This window comes from Patagioenas fasciata, chromosome 3, assembly GCF_037038585.1.
Source record: "Patagioenas fasciata isolate bPatFas1 chromosome 3, bPatFas1.hap1, whole genome shotgun sequence".
NCBI classification, from domain to species: Eukaryota; Metazoa; Chordata; class Aves; order Columbiformes; family Columbidae; genus Patagioenas; species Patagioenas fasciata.
Window position 1 is genome coordinate 117844579 of NC_092522.1, and position 20961 is coordinate 117865539.

Below are 20961 nucleotides of genomic sequence, written 5' to 3' on the forward strand. Positions count from 1 at the left end.
ATGGAAGGGTGTACAGCCAGCGAGCCACATGCAGGAGCTGCTTCCATCACACAACGGGGCACTTGCCTTTTGTTCACACCACGTACAACACAATATGTGCCTGTACTGCATTATCGACAGGAGATGTTATATCTTGAATTTTGGTTGTATGGCTGATGGACATTGAGTTATAAATTGAGGCAAGGGTAGAGTCTATGAATCTGAAGTACCTCCATCATTTAAAAAAAAAAAAATAGAAAAGGCCGAATCTTAGCGGTTTCTTAGTGCCATTAAGGAGTGTGATCTGACCCTTTTTGTCATGAGGACTAATTCTTAGCTGCTCAAGAGCACACCCAGTTTAAAAGAAGACCTAGTGAATGACTGATATTATTTTGCTCATTATTAAAGAAAGGAAGTGGAAGAAATGGTTATTTACAAGTTCTTTCAAAGCTGTTACTGTAAGCTTAGGGGTGGATCTTCCTACTAGAAACTAAGCATGGATATTGAAATAGTTCATAGATGGATAACAAGATTTGCTTAGGGTTGGAGAATCTTACTTGGCCTTCCATGAATATCCTGGCTAGTTTAAGCTCAAATTACACTTAACTACAACCTGTGAAAGAGAGCATTTAAATTCAATTGTTTCAAGCAAATTAACAAATAAATAGACATGAAATATAAAATTCAGAAGAGAGTCCGGTTACTATCCTTTTTTTTTTTCAGCCTCTTCTCTCCTGGCTAGGCTGCCTTTGGGGCTGAAATCACCTCATTTAACTGAACTCAGGTATCTACAATACTGCCATCTGTAGTCTGTGCAAGCCATAACTGATACTATCAAAGTACTCTGATATAAAATAAACAAACAAACCAACCCCACCAAGCACCCAAGTAAAGAATACTCCTGCATTCCTTTATTTCACCATGTATCCTCCTGAAATATAAATATCTTAACAAAAGCTGTTGTTTTGAAGACTGTCTACACTTACATGGTTTATCTCTCAACCCTTGCATTTGTACAAAGTGACTTTATATTTGGGAGTACGTTCTTGTAATTGTAATTGTATTTACCGGTTGCTTCCTAGATTTATAATAATTCCATTTGCAACATATTACCAATAACTTGGAATTCGGTTTTCCTATCAAATAATCATTGTGTCATAAAAATCTCTAACTAGCACTGATCTTATATGATAACACAGTATAAAATAAATTATTACAGAATACTAAAGCAAAATATTTTTTTAAAGCTTTATTCAAGAGTCAGTGTGATCCAGATTAGAAACAATAAATGCGAGCTAATGGTCTGGGAGGTGTCCTTGGAGGCTTTGTTCCCCTGCCTAATAGGAAGCAAAGATTTCTGAATTTGCTTGAGTATTTCACTAAGGAACCATTAAACCAAGCATGCAAACTATAATATTCTCAAAAAATTGGCATTAAAGTGTGATCTCTAAAATTCATTGGAGCTTAAAGGAAGCTTTTTTATCATTATGTATAAATGCAGTAACTGTAGTAATTATGTTTACATCAGTTCCGAGGCCTTTGCTACCCAGCATGAAGTTATAGCTTGCAATCTCTGTAGCTTGAGCAACTGAATTTACTAAAAATCAGAATGGATGCTGCCTGCTTTTGGTAGATGACTGTATATATCTATAACTAGTCTCACTATACGCAAATTTTTAAAACATTCTGGTTGCCAACACAGTAGCCCTTTTGTTCACAACTGCTGCTTCTTTTTTTTTCTTTTTTTTTTTTGAGAAATACGTACTTATGTGCCCTGCATTTATCCTAAAGTAGGTGTTGTTTATAAATGAACTGCAACTGTCCTGTATGAAAAATAGCGTGGTCAGCAGGACAAGGGAAGTGATCCTTCCCCTGTACTCTGCATTGGGGAGGCCACACCTGGAGTATTGGTGTTCAGTTCTGGGCCCCTCAGTTCAGGAAAGAGATTGAAGTGCTGGAGCGGGTCCAGAGAAGAGCAACAAGACTGGGGAAGGGACTTGAGCAGAAGACCTATGGGGAGAGGCTGAGGGAGCTGGGCTTGTTCAGTCTGGAGAAGAGGAGGCTTAGAGGTGAGCTCAGCACTCTCTAGAACTACCTGAAGGGCAGTTCTAGCAGGTGAGGATTGGTCTCTTCTCCCAGGCAGTCAGCAATAGGACAAGGGGGCATGGGCTTCAACTCTGCCAGGGGAAATTTAGGCTGGATATTAGAAAGCAATTCTTTGCAGAGAGAGTGGTCAGGCATTGGAATGGCTGCCCAGGGAGGTGCTGGACTCACCGTCCCTGGAGGTTTTTAAACTGAGATTGGACATGGCACTTAGTGCCATGATCTGGTCAATGGACTGGAGTTGGACCAAGGCTTGGACTTGATGATCTCTGAGGTCTTTTCCAACCCACTCGATTCTGTGATTCTGCAGAAGTGAACATTTTTCAGAAAAGTAAAAGACAGTTGGCTGTGTGTAGACGGGCATTTCCTCATTTGCAGATGACTCACCAGAAAGAGACTGAAATTTTCATCATGTCTTGTCATTCTGTCATGATTTCAAACATGTCTTTTTTCTTTCCAAAGGCAAAAGTTTATATGATTGCAGCAGGGGTCATAGGAGGTGTGTATCTTCTTGGAATCGTCATTCTTTTTCTCGGAGTAAGGGAAAAAGATGGTAAGATATATATATAAGCATGCCTAGATTTAATCATAAATATTGTGCGTTCATCTCTGAAAAAAAGATTGTTATTTTATGTGTTCTGCTCCTCTTAGATCCTTATGCCTTAAATTCAGACAGAGCAATTCCTTTTTGTAAGGGGCTTGGACTCACCATGAAGCACGGTCCATATGTGAAACTTACGGCTTCGTTTCTTCTCATCTCGACAGCAGTTCAGGTAACTTGAGGCTCTCTGTGTCTGTGTGTTGGCCTCAGTCCTGTCCCAGCATGGGGAAGTCTGCGGCAGCTGAAATGCAAATAACCTTTGACTGGAGGTGCTGATGGAGGGGGTGGTGCCTTCCCCTAGAAACCAGCAGGGAACCAGAGTCCCTTTTTGGTGCCTGGGGTCCTGTGCAGCTGGAGATGGTTCTTTCAAACAAAAAGTAAAACCAAAGTCCTGACCATTTAAAGATGGCTTTTTTTTGCCCTGTAAAAGGTGAGGAACTAGTCCTAGTGACCCAGATTAGGTCATTATATGTTATCTATCTACAGTCTCCTGTGGTTTCAGTTGCTTAGAGAATGCTTTTTCCTCTTTTCTCTGTTCTTCTCTATAGCGTGTGCCGCTTCAAACCATTGCCCCTTTCCTTTGCATAGGTGACTGTTCTCAGATGGCAGCTGAACTGGTTCTTTTGGAGCCTTTCATGATGGAAGGCATTAGGTCAGAGTAAGAAGATGTTCAGAGGCAGGAGGTCTCACCTGTCTTGAAGCTAGATAGAGCTCATTTTCAAATGAGGACCTGCAGTCGAATGTGGCTCTCGCAAAAAGATGTATGTCCTCCCACAGAGAGAAGCTGCAGAAAAACTTCAAGCCACTCAGTAAGGAACCCTTACTCCTCATAGTCCAGCAGTCTCTTTGAAGCTCGATTTTTGAGCTATGTTCAACTCAGTAAATATGTTATTTTAATGTGAACCTGTACACATCTGTTGAGTTTTGTTTGCTTTTGAAAAGCAAATAGTATTCACTTTTTTGTCAACAGACTCTTAGACACATGAGCCATTGGTCAAGCAAATATCAAGGCAGAGAGCAAGAATGGGTCATGTAAGAGAGCAGTGCTGTGTTCACCAGTAGTCTTGGTCAACTAGTTAGTTCCTTGGAAGGGCTGCTTAAAAAACTGTTTGCCAAAGGTGCACTAAAGTTTCCTGTTGGCCTGGATTTGGGCACAGTTAGTAGCCTGTCCTTTACAGCATCTGTCAGTCCTTGCTGGAAGGCCCAAGGGTGAGAAACAGTAGCAGAAGCATTTCTGCTCACATCTGAGAGCTGTAGGCACTGTGAGCAGCAGCAGGGAAAGGGCGAAGATGAAAGACAAAAGGTCCCTTATGGTCCTGGTCCTTCCAGCATCCATTCAGTCTGTAAGGATACAGCTGGTAGACAGCTACCTGCTGACAGCACCTGGAGAGGAAAAGATCTTCTGTCAGGCTGTATCTCTTCATTTTTCTATTTGTACAAACTGAAGGGAAGGTGTGAGATGAGGCAGCAGCTTGAACCTGTATTGCTCTGGTTCAGGCAGCACGAGCAACCCTTGCTCCCGTGATTCAAGGGAGAAATACTGACGTTATGGAATTCAGTGAGTGAATTACTGGTGAGAAAAGGCATGGGCTGGTAAAAATGCATTGGGCATAGTCCGAGAGTGTGATATTCTACATCTAAGGTGAAGGCAGAGTAAACAGGGACACAAGCTGGGGAAGGCTTTGATGGGGGTGGAGAGGGGATGTAACTTTTATCCTAATTTGTATATAGATGATTTGTCACTTATAATCTACAAGCACACAAAGGAGCAAGAGTTGATCATCCTGCTGTGGTATGAGTATTAAATCCTCCTCTGTCATTCTGCTTCTGTTGGAGCTGGGCCTGAACAATATTCTGGTGTTCAGAACCACCCTGAGTTCTGCAGAACCATGGTGGCAGTGGCTTCACCTCTTGCTGTAACACAGGGCAGCTCGATCTTCCCATCCAACAAGTACTCAGACTTACGGAGATATCTGACCCAAAGCTACACTCCTTAGCCAAGTTGTACACAAAACCAGTGGTTAGCTGCCCTACTACAGGGAGTTGGCGTGAGTGTAGCTGCAACTGAAGAGTAACTTGTTTTAAGGTCAGAGCTTCTAGGGAAAGATTTATGGCATTGCCATGGAAAATGAAGGGCGATTTCTTGCAGCAGTCTGCGACTGTAGCTGTGACAACGACACAAGGCAATTGCAACACAGGGAATAAAGCCTTTAGACAGAATCCTCTCTTAAGGCAGTTCCTGTATTGGTTGTTTTTATCCTGTGTTAGATGCATGGTTTACCTCTTGCTTGCCCAAATATTATTGGCATGTTACTCCAGTGAGAGCAGGAGAGTTATTGCTCCTTTAAATTGCTGTAAAAGAGAAGAATCAGACTCCCAAACGTTACATTTAACAAATCGGTAACTAACTATGTTTGGCTAGCATGGAGTGTGACGTCATTTATGTCTTATTTAATTTTCCTTTCTTTTCTTGGTGGTCACCGAATGTCTTCAATTCAACAGCTGGAGCAGAGCAACTTTGTCCTTTTCTGCACTCATGCTGCTGATCTTCGCAATCACTTCCAGTATTTGGTGGTGACCATCTTGGTGAGTTGCGCTTCTCTCCCATGTTTTCATCTGATAGCTGGTTCTCACTGGTTTTTGGCACAAAATAACAGAAGGCAAAAAGACTTCTGTGTCTAGACAGAGTTGTCAAAAAACTACACCATCTTTTGCATTGCCTGTTTGAAATAAAGCTGTTGTTCCTTACTATACTTCTAAGAAATTAATGCTTTGGAGCTTTTAATTAATTCCTTGCTGTTTTTACCTTTAAGTCACTTTCTGCTTCTATAAAGGGCAAAAGCTGCTGCCAGAAAGGAGGTCTAGCGTTTTAGCTCCTTTTTCCCTTTCCCCAGTCTGGTATGCTGAAAATTAGACAATTTTAATTTGTGTATTCATAGACATGAGCCTTCTGGGCTAGGCAGCTTGCAAGGATAAATATTTAAAATATCCAGAGATATGAAGATTCCTCTCTAGAGCAAATGGCAGTGTGATAAAAGGATTCTTTTACAGAACCTTTTCTCTTGACATGCAGAGGTAGAATTCTGCTTGCTTAGGTGATACTTATGACTCAGTTACATACTGCTCCTGTACTGCAGGATTTACTTTATGATTACAAGTAGTATTACTTGAAAACTGTCATTTTCATCCTTCTGACCAAAGACCTTTTACCACAAGTAGAACAGTTAATGTGGCATAATTACTGGGATGTGCATGTACTGCAGTTTTGAAATATTTTGTAGACAATTTGTCTACCATACCCCATGCTGCAGCAGTCATTTTCAGGGCAGCTGCTGCATGTTTCTGACCCATTTGGCACAGACACTTTATGGAACCATCTTAGGAGAACTTCATTTCCACTTCTCGGGTTCCAGCCTCCCACCATTCCTATCCCTTTTTGATTCTTCCTTTCCCACAGAATAAGACAGAACTTTTCCAATTATTAAAACCAAAACGTTGGAGAGCAAGGTATTACTGTTGTGTATCTGTCATGATTTAACCCCAGCCAGCAACTGAGTACCACACAGCTACTCCCTCCCTCTCTCCCTGCCACCCTTCAGTGACCTGGGTGGGAGAATGGAAAAAGAAGTCAAACTCTTAGGTTGAGATAAAGACAGTTTAGTAGGACAGCAAAGGAAGAGGACAGAAAGAGATAAAAGAATATACAAAATGAATTATGTACAATGCTTGCCACCTGGCGATTGATACTCAACCCCCTGGTGGTTGATACTCAGCCCATCTCCAAGCAGCGTTTTGTCTGGCAAGTTTCTTCAAAAATATATGCTGAACATGACATCATATTGTATGGAATATACCTTCAGCCACTTTGGGTCAGCTGTCCTGGCTGTGTCCCCTCCCAGCTTCCTGAGTACCTGGAATGGCATGAGAAGCTGAAAAGTCCTTGGCTACTTAGCAACAACTGCAACATCAGTGTATTATCGTCATTATTCTGCCTCTAAACCCAAAACACAGCGCTATAGCAGCTACTAGGAAGAAAATTAACTCTATCCCAGCCAAAACCAGGACAATATCTTAAAGCTCTGCAAGTAATGGACACCAAGAAGGGAGACAAGAGACAGTAAAATCAGTAAATAGTGGAATATAATTGTAACAATGAGATGACATTTGAATTTAGGTCAATTGTAAGGCTGCCATTAGCAGTAGTACTTCAGTGCAATGGTATTGGAGTTGTTGCTGCTGTCAGGTAAGTATTACAGTACAGGAAATGGTAATGTTGACTGTAAGCAACTATTTCTCTTAGAAGTTGTTCCTAAGAACAAACACGTAGAATGGGTTACGTACTCTAAGTGTATATTAAGATAAGTGTATTTTATGCTTCAGCTTTCTTCCTGTATGCTGTGGTAGAGCTTAATTCACGTAACGTTTGTCAAGTTCAGATAATGAGACAAAAGGCATTAGCACATATTCTGACTGTTTGCAATATGTTTAAGCTTTAATGACTGTATCACATGTAGCTTTAACTGCTGTGGGTTACATTAGGAAAAGGAAATTTTAAGACACTGCCTTCTGATATTTGACTGTGGAAAACCCTCTCATGGATAGCTTTTGTTTGTAATATGTAATAGTGAATTTCTAAAAAATCACTCAAAGGGTGAGGAGAAACAGGAATCTGTGAGTTCACCTTCCTTTCAGACTGTAATATACTGGACAAAAAGATTTCTGTGAGCTCTACAGCTGTAGAAAGCAGTGGCAGTAAGATACAGATACGTTTTTTGTCAATTGTAGGTATCGGCAGCTGTGAGCATTCCCTTCTGGCAGAAGTTTCTGCAGCGATTTGGCAAGAAGTGTGCAGCATGTGGGATTTCGGTAAGCAAATCCTTTGAGAAAAAAATCTGTGCTCACTTCATTTGACAACTGGAGCTGCTTCAAGAGCTCTTTCAAGTGCTTATAACCTCAAGCTACATTAAATTTTCTCAGTTTCAGAGTTTTAAATCGCTATACCGAATTTCAGAGAGATTCCAAGTTTCCGAGAGAAACTTCTGAGAAATGGATTGATACTGAAGGGAGGTCCCAGTTTATTTAAGAATCTGCACCAGCTCTGAATTTTACAGCTCTCAGACGTGAACCTCAATGAGATTTTATAAATTCAGGTCCGTTTTGCCTCAGATTGACAAGTTATCTGCTGTACAAGGCTTGTTTTGTCTTCGTGCTGAGTTGAACACATCTGTGATTCAGCCACAGAGGAGGAAGCAGGAGTCTGTCACTCATCCTTCTCAGGAAACATGAAAAGGCAGAGGTGCCCACATCCCTCTGAACAGACAGTTATTAGTGAAGTAAAGAAATAGGTGACCTACCTGAGAAAAGAAGCCTAGTTTAACTTTGACACAGCTCTGCAAAGCCAGCTCAGCAAGCCTGCCCTCATCCCTGATGGATTATTTTAAGTCCTTCACTTAATGCAGACAACAGCAATTTTCTGTCATCATCCTCAGTGAGTCATTGTACAGGACTGTTCCTCCCTATTTTTCCCCTGTTTACCTTCAATTACTTATGAAAGAGGAAAGAAAAATTGTCTGCCTTGTGCACAGCAAAGCACGAGGACTTGGAAAATCCAGCCTGAAGCTATATGTCAAAATCCAAACAAAGCTGAAAAGTTTAGATCTGGTGAGAATTGTTGAATATAATTGAACAGTTATAATTTCTGGAATTAAAATCTCTGTGTTGGAATGACTTCCAAAGCATGAGAACTTTAAAACCCAAGTTCCAAATATGCTTTTTACCACTTGAGCAAAGGGAATTGCCAAAAGCAGTATTGGACCATTGACTGGACCAGGGAATGCAGATTTTCTCCTCAGGAAATCTCCTCCTCTGTCTACGTGGCTAAGAAAACTGCTTTCTTCAACCAGCTTGGCTCTATAAATTTAGTTTAACATGACTGGGAAGCCTGTCAGCACCTCTGTAAACATGGTTTAACTTAATTTTACAGTTGAGTGCTTGACTGTATTATGGTCTAAGTGGGGGCTGGATTGAAAAAAAAGCCACCTCTCTATTTCACCTTGTAGACATTTCTCAAGGGACTCGGTGTGTGCTCAGTGATGGATTTTGTGTCTGGCAATGCCTCACAGGGGCTTGCTATGCTACCACCTTGCGTGATCTGTACAGCTAATCTGTTCTCTCACACTGTGAAATGAAATCGCATCATTCAGGGTTCCTGTGTTTGTCACTGGGGAATGTTCTTCTGGAAGGGAAAGAGGCGGGGGAGAAAACGAGGTTTTTTCCAAAACCTTGCTAGGGTTCAGGGTGAAGATGTCATTTGAAATTCAGCTTCCTGAAAATAAGTAAAAAGTCATACTGCTCCAGACTAATTGTTGCTATTGAAGTGGTTCTACATCAAGAGACCCCTGAAAGAATATAGAAGGCAGCGTAGGTAGATAGGCAACAAGAATCTTGGCTTCCTTCCACTGATATTGTTCCTTTTTTACTCATTCCCCCACAAGAGACGATTAACAGTCTAAGTACTGACGAAGTATCTAAACTTCCTAGAAGTTTATAGCTTAGACTTTCTGGAAGTATGGGGTCATACCCAAGCAGGATCCTTGAGAGTGTTCTTCCCATGATCAGGTTGCTGCACAGGCTAGAAATTATTATATTTACCTCTGTTTCCGTGTGCTACGTTCACTTGTATTGTCTGCTCTGCCCTCACAGGACAAACACTGAATTTACAATTGATAAATCTCTCAGCTGGTGACTGAAGATGAAGTTGTCATGAGAAGTTTTAAGAATTGTGGCAACTTGCTGATTCTTGGTTTTGGCAAGGTTTCCAAAAGGGGAAGATTACTTTCTCTCACAACCCTAACTTCCGTCTTGGCCAATAATACCTTTTGGCTGCGGGTTTTGGAGGATTTAGTATAAAAAATTTAAAAATAATCCAAAAATGCCCTTAATCTTTTCAACTCCCCACACATACGTGGTTTTTGTCTGCCGTCTATCAGCACTGTGCATCATGGAGATATGTCCTTGCATGAATCCTGGCTATGCAGCCGCTTTTCCACACTCCCATCCCCATTTCCACTCACGCCCTGGCTGCACCTTTTCCTAATTTGTCCTTCAGAAGGTGCTTTTGCACAGGCTGGTACCACCTGCAGCGTCCCAGCAGGGTTGCCTTCCATGGTGCTGTCAGGGAATGGATGGAAGACACGCGATAACTGCAGGATATGGTTTATGTCTTGAAGGAGAGCAGCCCTGTGACTAGGGAGCAGGGTGCCAATAACAGAATATTTGCTTTATAAGAAGGAAAGGAGATGCATTAGCTGTTTATTGCAGCAGGAGAGCTGCCCCCCGTGATTGCACCACCATTGCGTGAGTGAGACTTCAGGGCGTCGAAGCCTCAGTCCTGCGGGTTGTGCTTCTCTTTCAGTAGAAAATTACATTTACAATGATTATTATTATCGATCTAGGATTTTGTTTGAGTGCTTTGGTTTCTGAGTGAGTGCCCCATGTGGAGCATAAGGCAGTCATAAAATTGCTCATAGGCAACATAAAATCTTGTATTGCTGGAGTGCTCTCTTGTGGTGAAATAACGATTTTGCCACCACATTGGGCTAATGCAAGGATTATCTGTCTGTGCTGGGGACTCGCAGTCAGGAAAGGTTATTTTCTGCCTCCTTAGGTTAGGAGCAAATGCTTTAGATGGGAAACGCATTTAAAGCGTAAACATAATGGATTAGACTCCAGGGCTCCCAGAATCACTTATCATACAAAACTGTAAATAGCAGTGCTTAGGGGAATCACTCTTTGTGAAAGCTCTTCTCATACCCTCAACTCCCAGGCTGCAAGTACAGAGGATTGAAACACTTAATGTTAAACTAATCCCCCATCATTAAAATGCCCTGTAGATAAGCCCCTGATTCTGGATTCTACATGTGCTGTGCCCATGGTTCACAGGCGTGGGAGATGGAGCATGTGATGAGTAGGGGACAGCTGGGCTGTGTGCATCCAATCGGCATTTAAAATAGGGGATTTTCAGTCCTGTAAGCCCATTGCCTCAAGTTGAGGTTGGGGGAATCTGGTGGGCTTATGTACTGTCAGAAAACAAATCCTGAGCATCTCAAATGAGTTTGGTTTTGAGGGTAGACTTAGTGACTCATGCAATGTCATGAGTGTATCTGTCTTTGTGGGGTGGGAGTAAACCACACAGCTCTCCTCATTTTAGTTATTGCTGAGTACCTAGATTGCTTTAAAGCAGCAATTGGAAATGAAGGTGTAAGCAAACTCTTTTTCAAAACTCGAGATGATGTGTGACATGGGATATTTACAATTCAAAATGACCATTGAACCCTCGCCCCTCCCCTTGGAATGCAGTGTGATGATGTTTCAAGGCTTTGTTTCTAATAGTAAATGAGATAGTTCACTGGCCTAGAACAGAAACAGGTGTTTGGTCATCTCTTACTAAATTGGCAGAAAAATCTTAGCACAAACTGATTAGCAATCTCTCAGGAAATACCTGGGCACAGTTTGGGAACTAGCCCACCTAAGGGCTCTTCACAAAAAGCATTTATGTGGCCACACTTCTTTTGGAGACAGTGAATGTTTAGGAGTATGGATGTGGCCAGGGTCTGCCAGCTGGCCTCATGGCTGATAAATAGGCTCCTGGGACTGTTTAATTTACCAGTGCAGTCATAGCCCTAATACTGCTCACGGAGAAAGCACTGCTGTGGCTTGTCCGATTTTTCTCTGATTCCTCCGTGATAGGTGTGCTGGTTTTGGCTGGAATACAATTAATTTTTTCCCTAGAAGCTAGTATAGGACTGCGTTTTGGATTTGTGCTGAAAACAGTGTTGATAAAACAGGGATGTTTTAGTTATTGCTGAGCAGCTCTTACACAGAGTCAAGGCCTTTTCTGCTCCTCACCCTACTCCACTAGTGAGCAGGTTGGGGGTGCACAAGAAGCTGGTAGGGGACACAGCTGGGACAGCTGACCTCAAGTGACCAAAGGGACATTCCATACCATATGATGTCATGCTCAGCATATAAAGCTGGAGGAAGAAGGAGAAGTGGGGGGAATGTTTGGAGTGATGGCATTTGTCCTCCCAAGTAACCATTACATGTGATGAAGCCCGGCTGTCCTGGAGATGGCTGAACACTCATCTGCCCATGGGAAGTAGTGAATGAATTCCTTGTTTTGCTTTGCTTGTATGCATGAGTTTTGCTTTAGCTTTTAAACTGTCTCTAACTCAACCCATGACTTTTCTCACTTTTCCAATTCTCTCCCCCATCCCACTGGGGGAGAGTGAGAGAGTGGCTGTGTGAGCTTTAGTTGCCAGCTGGGATTAAACCATGACAATAAGTAAATACAGATGGACTCAGGGCTCTTTGGAAATGCCATTTCATCAAAATACTGAAGTGTTAGGCATTGCTGTGTGTGAATTGTTCCATAACATAATCTTATATTTTGAAGGGAACAATCTGTATACTGTTGAGTAGTGCATACTGTAAGTTAGATGTGCTGTTTTTCTTCTTCCTCAGTGGATGATTCCTTTTGCAGTCATGTTAGTGACCATTCCAAACTTGATCCTGGCTTACTTGGTGGCCTTCGTCTCTGGTCTGAGCATTGCAGCATCTCTTCTGTTGCCATGGTAGGAGAATTTTACATTTGAGGTGGGGAAGGGGTATATGGCCACATTACATGTATATACTACTGCATGGAATTTGCCTCTGGAAGAAGCAGAATTTGGCAAGAGTCTTTTAAGAATCTTTTTCTGCTTTTATAAGAGAGGCTCTTTGCAGTGCTGTGACTTTGGTTGCCTTGTTGTTCACAGATTACGTCTACTGTAATTGTAGCTGCTCTTTGTACATAAGAGTATGCAGATGAAACAATAATCTAAGTAGCTATAGAACTTGTGAGAACAGTAAATCAGTTGCTTAGGTTTGCTTTCAAACAACTACGGGAATGATGAAGTTGGATAAATCAATTAATGCTGAGCAATTAAGAACGTAGCAGAGGAAACATAAGCCAAGTTACTTACCCCTGCTTGAACAGTCCTCTGTTATAGATCAAATAACACAAGGATATGATTAAAAGAAACTGAGAATTCAAGGTCTGTTGCTCTTGAGGACTGAAAATGTGGGGGGGAAAAACTGCTCAAGGATGAGCAAGATCGGACATTTCCTCTCCAGAGAGAGTAATTAAAATTCAGGTCAAACTGACCAGAAAACAAGACCCTTGCTGAGAGAGCTGTTTTGCATTACTCATTTGTACAATACCCTGAAAACTCCAAGAGATCGTGGAAACATAGTTTGAAATAAGCTGTCAGACTGTGTAAACTTTTCTGCACAGAGGGTGAGAAGCCCTTTTTTCCAACAGTAAATCAGGACTTATATTAGAAATATAATGTCACTTGACATTATATTGACGTTCAAGCTCAATTGACATTCAAGCAGCTACCATTCTGATTCCTCATTACCAAATTCAGCCTCTTTGAAGTAAAGAGAAAATAGACCTCATTGGTTTCTGAAAATGTTGTTGGCTTGTCAAAAGAGTTACTTCGGAGTAAAACTATTCAGAGTCACTTGAAATCTTAAGAAATGTGTTTTTTTTGCTGCATTCTTGTAATATCACAACTTCTGTTTGGAATCAGTCTGAAGAATTCTGCCACCTCCCAGTAGGCTTTTGAGCTGGTTTTCTATTTTGCAATATGTGGCCATGTGTTTCTTACATGGATTTTTACCCTCCTGTCCAGCAATAGGACTTTTTGAACTAGATGATTTCATATGCATGACTTCCTCAGTCGCATGTTAAAAAGGGAGAAGGGGTGTGCTCTTTCAGTAAATTTGTACTATGAGAAGAGATTTTGGCTTGAGTTTCTCTCTTATCTCGCTCATCTCTAGGTCAATGCTGCCTGATGTTGTTGATAACTTCCGCCTGCAGAATCCTCATGGAAAAGGACACGAAACCATTTTCTATTCTTCCTATGTTTTCTTTACTAAGATGTCAGTGGGAATTGGCTTAGGAATTTCTGCAGCAGGCCTGGAGTAAGTAACCCTGCGTTTCCACTTAATGGATCTGCTCTGAAAGAATTCTGAGGTTACTCCGTCTTTAGCCTGTGGAGTTAAAGGTCAGAAAGGCCTGAATTCCTTTAGATTTTCCTCTTTCCAAATTACTTGTGTAAATTTTAGTGGCTTATATGAATAAAGAACTAAACATAAAAGCTCTGCAGATAAAGGTCCCCCACAAGTGAGATTTTGCTGTGTGCATTCTCTGTTACGTCTGGGCTGGACTATGTATACCAGCTTCTAAGTCTTTACATGGACTGGAGTGCTTTCAGGGATGTGTAGTGGATCATTCAGCATAAAAGGATCACCCACATGGTTTTAGGGAGCTGGACACTGATCAGAGTCAGGAACAGTGTCTGTCTCACAGCTCTGCCCATCACCTGGACCAGGACTGGATAACTGTAGGAGTAGTAACATTTATACAGTCCTAAAATTACATTTGGTCCTTTGAAGGCAACTGCAAGGCTGATGTTGCCCCTGGTGAAAATGAGTTTGACACCCCTGACCTAGATCATGTCAGTTTGGAAGATGCTTTGTGTTCACCTTCCACTTTCACCTTGTCTGTTCCAACTAGGATCAGGCTCAGAAAGTGTTCAGCCACCTCCTGCCCTGACCTGGCAGAAAGGACCTTGGACTGTCGCTCCTACAGCACACAGCACCCAAAAAACACTTAGAAGGAAACTTGTCTGAAACTCTATTTTACCCCTGGCTCCAAAGTAGCTTTTAGTAACCAGAATGTTTTGCTTCAGGGCCTTCAGCCTAAACATAAATAGCAGGCAGTGCTTGGCTGAACATTTTGGGCTTCAGAATTTTAAATGCTCGCTGCTAACACCCTCGAACAAATCACTGTTCACCAACTAGCCCATTTGCAATTGCATTCCAGTCAGGTCCCAGCAGTTTGCCAAGGCAGATGCTTGTGGGAGAACACAGAGTGATGCCAAATGAGCTGTAGCTTTCATAGGTGCATGTTCAGAGGAAAATAGACTAATTCCACAAACTGGGAATGGGAATTTGGTTATATCAGCAGTTGTGGGACTGCATGGAAGCCCTGAATCAATGAACTGTAAGTGTGTACCTAACTCAAAGCACTTGAGAAAATTTGTCTATCTTGACAAGAGTGCTTAAGTGTGTGTTTAAATTAAAGTTAATTACTGCTGTTGAAATTGGTCAGATTACTTGCATACTTTTAAAGCAGAGCCTAAATACTTTGCTGAATATTAATAGAAAACACGTTAACAGATCGTTTTCCTTACATGGGATTCCGTGCTCCTCTTAGTAGTTAAATGTTACATAATAATAATGAGAAAATACAGAGGTAACACAGTTATCTGAAATAGAGCAGAGAGATGAGATTTGAGAAATGAGATTTGAAACATGTAATGAAGGGAAGGAAATACAGAGGTGTGGGAAAAAAATGGAGAACAGCCTTAGAGTGTTGGGGGAAAAGAATGACCCAGGAGAAGGCCTTCAGGTGAGCAACTGCCTTTTCACTTTGGACTTACACCCATGGCTGCTATTTCCATTTGTTCAGGTTTACCGGATACAAGCCAGGGATATGCAGACAATCCAATGATGTGATCCTCACACTGAAAATCCTCATCGGAGCGGTCCCTGCTGTGCTCATTCTGGCAGGTTTATTTATACTTCTTTTCTATCCCATCACTGAACAAAGTCGGAAAGAAACAAAGCTTGCACTTGAAGAGCTAAGGTAGGTTTGAACTGGCAGCAAGCAGCAACAACGTCACTGCAGCAGCTCTTAGTCATACTGGGCAAAAATTATTAGCTACCAATATAGATTCCTTACAACAAAACAAAACAACACTGTATTAGTTGAATTATTAACTGAGTGATACCATTACATGCTCCAGTATTTTACTTTTGTAGTGTAGTACTACCTGCTTAGAGGACCATTTATCAGATAGATTGACTGCTACATTTTACTTTTTCTCTGGAGTGGTGCACAAAGCACTTTCGTAGTGCAGTGTTTCAAGCCAGAAATTAAGAATATTCTATATATTCTATATATATTTCTGGAGAAAATGTGAATAGTTACAATTTACTTGTATATAGAAGAAAAGGGGATTCTTGACTGCATTCTTGATGTTTATGGCATATAAGAAACATCCAAACCATTTAGAGGCGTAGGCAGGAATGATGGTGGGAGAAAAAGAAAGGACAGCTTTGAGCTGTTCTTTCCTCTTTTACCCGGTCATTCTCCTTCTTCCCCTCCCACTGCAAAGACAGTCTTACCTAGCTCGAAATCACCCACCTCTGTCAAATGAAGCCTTGGTATAATGAGGACATACATAAAAATAGTCTTAATCTAGCAGATTTGTAGATTAAATATCAAAATATGTTGTTACTCTGTCTTATTATTATTATGCCAAGTTACTGGAGTTGGAGATTGATTTCCATGCTAAGGGATCAACTCTAGGGCCTACACATGGGTGTCTGGGACCCATTTGTCACCCCAAGGTTATCTCAGATACCTGCACAGGGTTGGCAGGTGGGACACAGGTCCATCAGGTACCAGCTGCTTTCTTGAGTGGCAGCTGCAGATTGGAGGGGACAGGCTAAACAATCTGGAATGGAATTAGGGTCTGTACTTTAGTCACTGCCTTTAACAACTACACTATGCTGGTGGTTCTCAGTTGTTTGAGACTGCCAAACTGTAGCTTGATTAGACAGCAGTAAAAGCCAGAAATCTGTTCACACATCATTCGTTCTGCTTTTAACAGAAGGAGCCACCAAAGCACAGAGAACCTGGATGACCACAAAGAGGACACCTCGGTCTGAAAGCTCCGAATACAATGATTTTCCAAATACAGGCTCACATCCCACACGCAAACTCTGCGAGAGTCCTCTGAGTTTTTCCTCTGCTCACATTTTGTCAAAAAGGATAAAGGATGATTCTGACACAGTCAGTAATGAAATCAGGAGAGGGCACCACCATGCAAAATATATATCTATATATCTAACTCTATGCACTGTGCTAAAAAAGATATTACAAATGTTCGGGAATGTAAGCTGTTGAAGGCTTGGGGGTTTTGTGTGTCTGTTTTTCAATGATTAACAGAAAGCTGAGGTCTCATTGCAATAAGAGAGTCTATGGACTTGTAGGTCAAGGGAAAATAAGTGTAAATGTGATGCACAACCCAAATTTTAACTCGTGTGATGTATTTCACCCTTAGAGACTGGGGTGGATTTTGAACATAATCTCTGTCTATAAATTGCACACTAGTGTGTTTGGAAAGCACTTGGGAATCCTGAAGTTTACTATATCAAGTTAGGGTTGACTTTGTTTTGAAATGAAGCAGTTCACTGATGCAGGCGTGTTTTGAGGATTTTCTCACAAAGAGTTTTTCTGAAAGACATTTTGATGTAATTTAACTTTATAGATTTTGTATGAAACAGAACCTTACATTCCCCATTACTGGAGTTCCCTGCTTCTGAGACCTGTAAACCGATCTTTGTTAGAGGTGAGTACTTCACATTTTCAAAAGCGACATCTCCACTCAGGATATCTCAAATCAGTGGTCTCTTCCAAAGATTAGACTACACCATTCGTATTTCTGTGAATTTTGGCCTTCAAGTAACCATGATGCTCACCGATTTCTCACGTGGTGTACATTCTGCCTCACAAAACACCATGGCCTGACTGTTAATCTCAGCTTGCCCACTGTGTTTTATAGTAATGAGGCTACACCTGACTTTTAAATTGTGCTTTTATTCAGTCAGGGATGCCATCATGCTTTAGATGCATTAACTGAAGCCTCATTTCTACTATAGATTCACACTACTGAACACGTTTTGTAGAGGAAAGCCACACCTACCCTCAGGCACTTGCTGGAGCACTTAAGTTCAGACCTGGTCATTCTAGGCTCCTGCAGTCAGTGGAGACACAGAGATCTCCAGAGGCTGACCGCAAGCTTAAGCTAAAATGACTGCAATCTGAAGATCGATCTAAATCTGGAGGGGAGAGGGATGAATCCAAGGGCTGAAGGCTTGTTTGCCTTGAAGAAATTAGCACAATGCAAGAGAAGGCACGGATTTCCAGCCCGCTGGCTTTACTGTGTGAAGGTGCAGGAGAGAGTCTCTGGTTGGCAGCAGAGGTGTCTCAGGAGGACGAGCTGGCCCAGGTCTGGGCGCACCTGCAGTAGGTGTCCCCAGAGGCAAGTGATCACCAGTCCTTTGCTGAGGGACAACTGGGAGCTGACTCAGAGTGCTGGGACTTGAAACTGAGGAAGCTCTGACATGGTGAAGTAAAACCAGTGCATCCACTGAGAGCCTCATTAAGTTTAATATTGAAACGTTTTCAGGCAAGCTTGAAGTCTAAGGCCTAACATACTGCCTTCATTCAGCAAAACGCTTAATCATGAGTGAATCTTTAAGGGTGTATTTTGAGTGCATGTGAGTAAGAGTTAACTCTGTTTAAGACTTCTGTTGAATTGACATCTAAGGCTGGGGTTTGTTTTATTTTGTTTTGATTCTTGGACAAATCAAGATTTATATGCCTGGGGCATATGTGTTTACAACAATAAAAACCATAAGCCTGTTTACAGTTTTGAGTCTGATGGAATTTGAAACAGCACTTTGAAGTAGGAAAGTTATGTAGTAATATCACATAGCTCCAAAACATCATAGAAAACAGCTCTGGTTGTTTGATTTATTCTGTAATATTTGTGTATTTCTGAACAGTCATCTTTAAAAACAACCAGAAGTCCCAGTAAAAGCTGTTAATGTTTTTTAATGGGTTATGTTTTCAGCTGCCATAAATCTGTAGCTACAAGGCAGTGGATCTGTGTCAGTTTACATCAGCCAAATACTTAGCCCAGTGATAAAAGGGTTGCACAAACTGCTGCCTGTGGTTGATTGGAGTAATTTGAATGTGGCTTAAGATATTGTTTCTAGATCAGTTGTGCAGTTGCCTCTAGATTGCACAACACCCAATATTAACTCAGTCTCTTGCAAGGTAAACTTGGTTGATTGTGAAGTGTTTTCCTCTTCCCTGGAGAGATGATGTGGTATTTATCTAACAGAGATGTACTCAATCCTCACTTTGCATATGGTAGCAACAATGGGAAGTGTAAACAGAAAATAGAAAGCTCCCATAGATTTAATGCAGCAGAGTAATTTTATATTTTGAAAAACTCAATTGCTTTATTTATCAGAATTGTACTTTTTTTAAAAAGAAAATTATTGTATTTTTCTAAAATAAAAAGAATGGAAGAGTAAGTGCAGTGCAGGCTAGGATTTTATTGATTTATTTATTTATTTTTAGGGCTCAACGTTGATGCTGTAAAACGAATGAACTTTGTGTGTCTCCTTGTCAGTTTTAAATGATGTGTGTGCCTTATGTATGTTCAGAACATGTGACTGAAAGAAGCAGATTCTTATATTGACAGGCATTCAGATTAAATGCTAATCTCATGTCACCCTCCTGCCTCGCACTGATTGGCAGTAACAAGGACCAGGTTCAATCCCCAGGGGCTCTCGTTCAGGTAATACTCAAATACAGTTTTAAGAATGTGGGAGATTGGATTAAACCAGCTGGGTGCCTCATGGACAGCACGCAAGCACTTCCAACAAATGGATTTACACAAACTGAGGAAGGAAAGAAAAGGATGCTGGAGTTACATGTCATTGGGTAGTCCCCCGTAAGGCAAACCATGCCCAAATCCTCTATACTGGGCTGGTTGTTGGTGTAGTCAGTAGTCAAGCTGGTCACTAGTCTTATAGTTTCATCCCCTCTGTAGTTTCTACCTAAAAAGAACGTTGAAATTGTTGTCCCAAAACCAGGGTTCTTCACCCGGCGTGCATACAAATGAGCCAAATTTAGCACACAGAGATGAGATACTGTTTATTACAGACTTGCACAAGTCTGGGTGCTGGAATAAAGCCAGCAAGAAAAGTAGCAGGCATTATATAGAATATCTTCTCACTACATTCACACCCTGAAGAGCCAATTGGTTACACATTTGCACGCTGCATTACATAATCCTTTTAGCATATAATGAGCAACACTCAGCTAAAGGACCCTTTATCCAGCAGTCTTGAGATATGCGTTAAAGCAAGACTCAGCTAATTGTGTAGGCTTCAAAATGCCTAAAGCTGCAAGGCCAGTAGCTTCTGTACTTTGTGATCAGGTGTTTTGCGAGTCACTCTCATCTTTGTTATATGAGCACAACAACCTAAAACTGGAAGGATTTCTATATCTTTAGGTTAGCAGTTGCAGACAGGATTCATTCTTTCGTGTGATGACCACAAAACTGTACAAGGTTACCCCACCTTCCCAAGCGCTGCTGCTGCTGATCCGTCTCACCGGGGTGACAGCGACCTGTGTCAGCAAGCTGCCGTTCCCCAGCAGGTGCTGGAGGAGGGGACCCGCTCTCAGCTGCCCCCACTGGCCGTGTCCCCCACCAGCCACGTTTTCCTGCCCCACTGCCCCTGACCTCACCAACCTGCTGCAGCTTAGGGGGATTAGGTGGCTTGTGCTGAGTCCCCCACTTTAACAGGTGGACACCACCTGAGACATCTGTCCTCGCCGAGTTCCTGAAGGCTGGGACCTTCGGTTTCAGGTCACTGGGTTTTCCAGAAGGGCTTTGTAGACTTGATAACTAAGTCCTCAAGTCGCTTCTGCACCTTGTAAGAATCCCTGCTGCAACCTCTTGTCTCTATTCACCCTCTGCATTTCAAGTAAAATACTCAAAGTGAACAATGTTTTAAAGGCAAACCCTACTTTTTTTTTTTTTTTTTTTGTGTTCATACTGTGTTGCCAAACATCTTTCATCTCTTTTTCTACTTCCCTTTGTGGGCTATATTTAGAAAACTTAGAATTAAATCAAAATTCCAGGTCCTTTAAAACCTGGTATTTGTCATCCAGCTCTTGGATGATGAGAAAAAGAAGGCAGGGCAGTTCCAAGCCTCATGCAGTAAAGCACAGCCAGTGGTCTAGTGCGTAGGGGTCAACCACATTCCTCCTATGAATTTCATATCATAACTCTGTAAACAACAGTCTTAATGTTACAATAGAGTCTTTCCCTTCAGAAAACTTCAAGGCTGATTGATGGAAAGGTCGGTTGGGTTCATACAACTGGCAGGTGAGGGAGGGAGTTTCCTGTTAATTTTTGAGATCACAAGTTCCTCATGCTGCACTGAATGCTTTTTTTTTTCACCTTAATTCTCTGCAAGACCATGGCTTGGATACCAAGCAAGAGTGCTGAGTATTA

The 20961-nt window shown here is 41.6% G+C and overlaps 1 protein-coding gene across 2 annotated transcripts in view; it reads left to right on the forward strand.

The window, feature by feature from the left end:
- MFSD2B (MFSD2 lysolipid transporter B, sphingolipid) overlaps nt 1–18293 on the forward strand; it is a 40453-nt gene extending 22160 nt beyond the window's left edge. The window contains exons 7-14 of one of the 2 annotated variants that reach the window (XM_065834881.2): nt 2545–2635; nt 2734–2855; nt 5186–5269; nt 7469–7549; nt 12206–12315; nt 13568–13711; nt 15264–15440; nt 16471–18293. In XM_065834881.2, coding sequence (XP_065690953.2) covers nt 2545–2635; nt 2734–2855; nt 5186–5269; nt 7469–7549; nt 12206–12315; nt 13568–13711; nt 15264–15440; nt 16471–16528 — 867 coding nt within the window. In that variant the 3' untranslated portion in view covers nt 16529–18293. The remainder of the gene's footprint in view (nt 1–2544; nt 2636–2733; nt 2856–5185; nt 5270–7468; nt 7550–12205; nt 12316–13567; nt 13712–15263; nt 15441–16470) is intronic. The other variant, XM_065834882.2, reaches the window with a different exon arrangement.
- Nucleotides 18294–20961: the final 2668 nt, after the last annotated feature.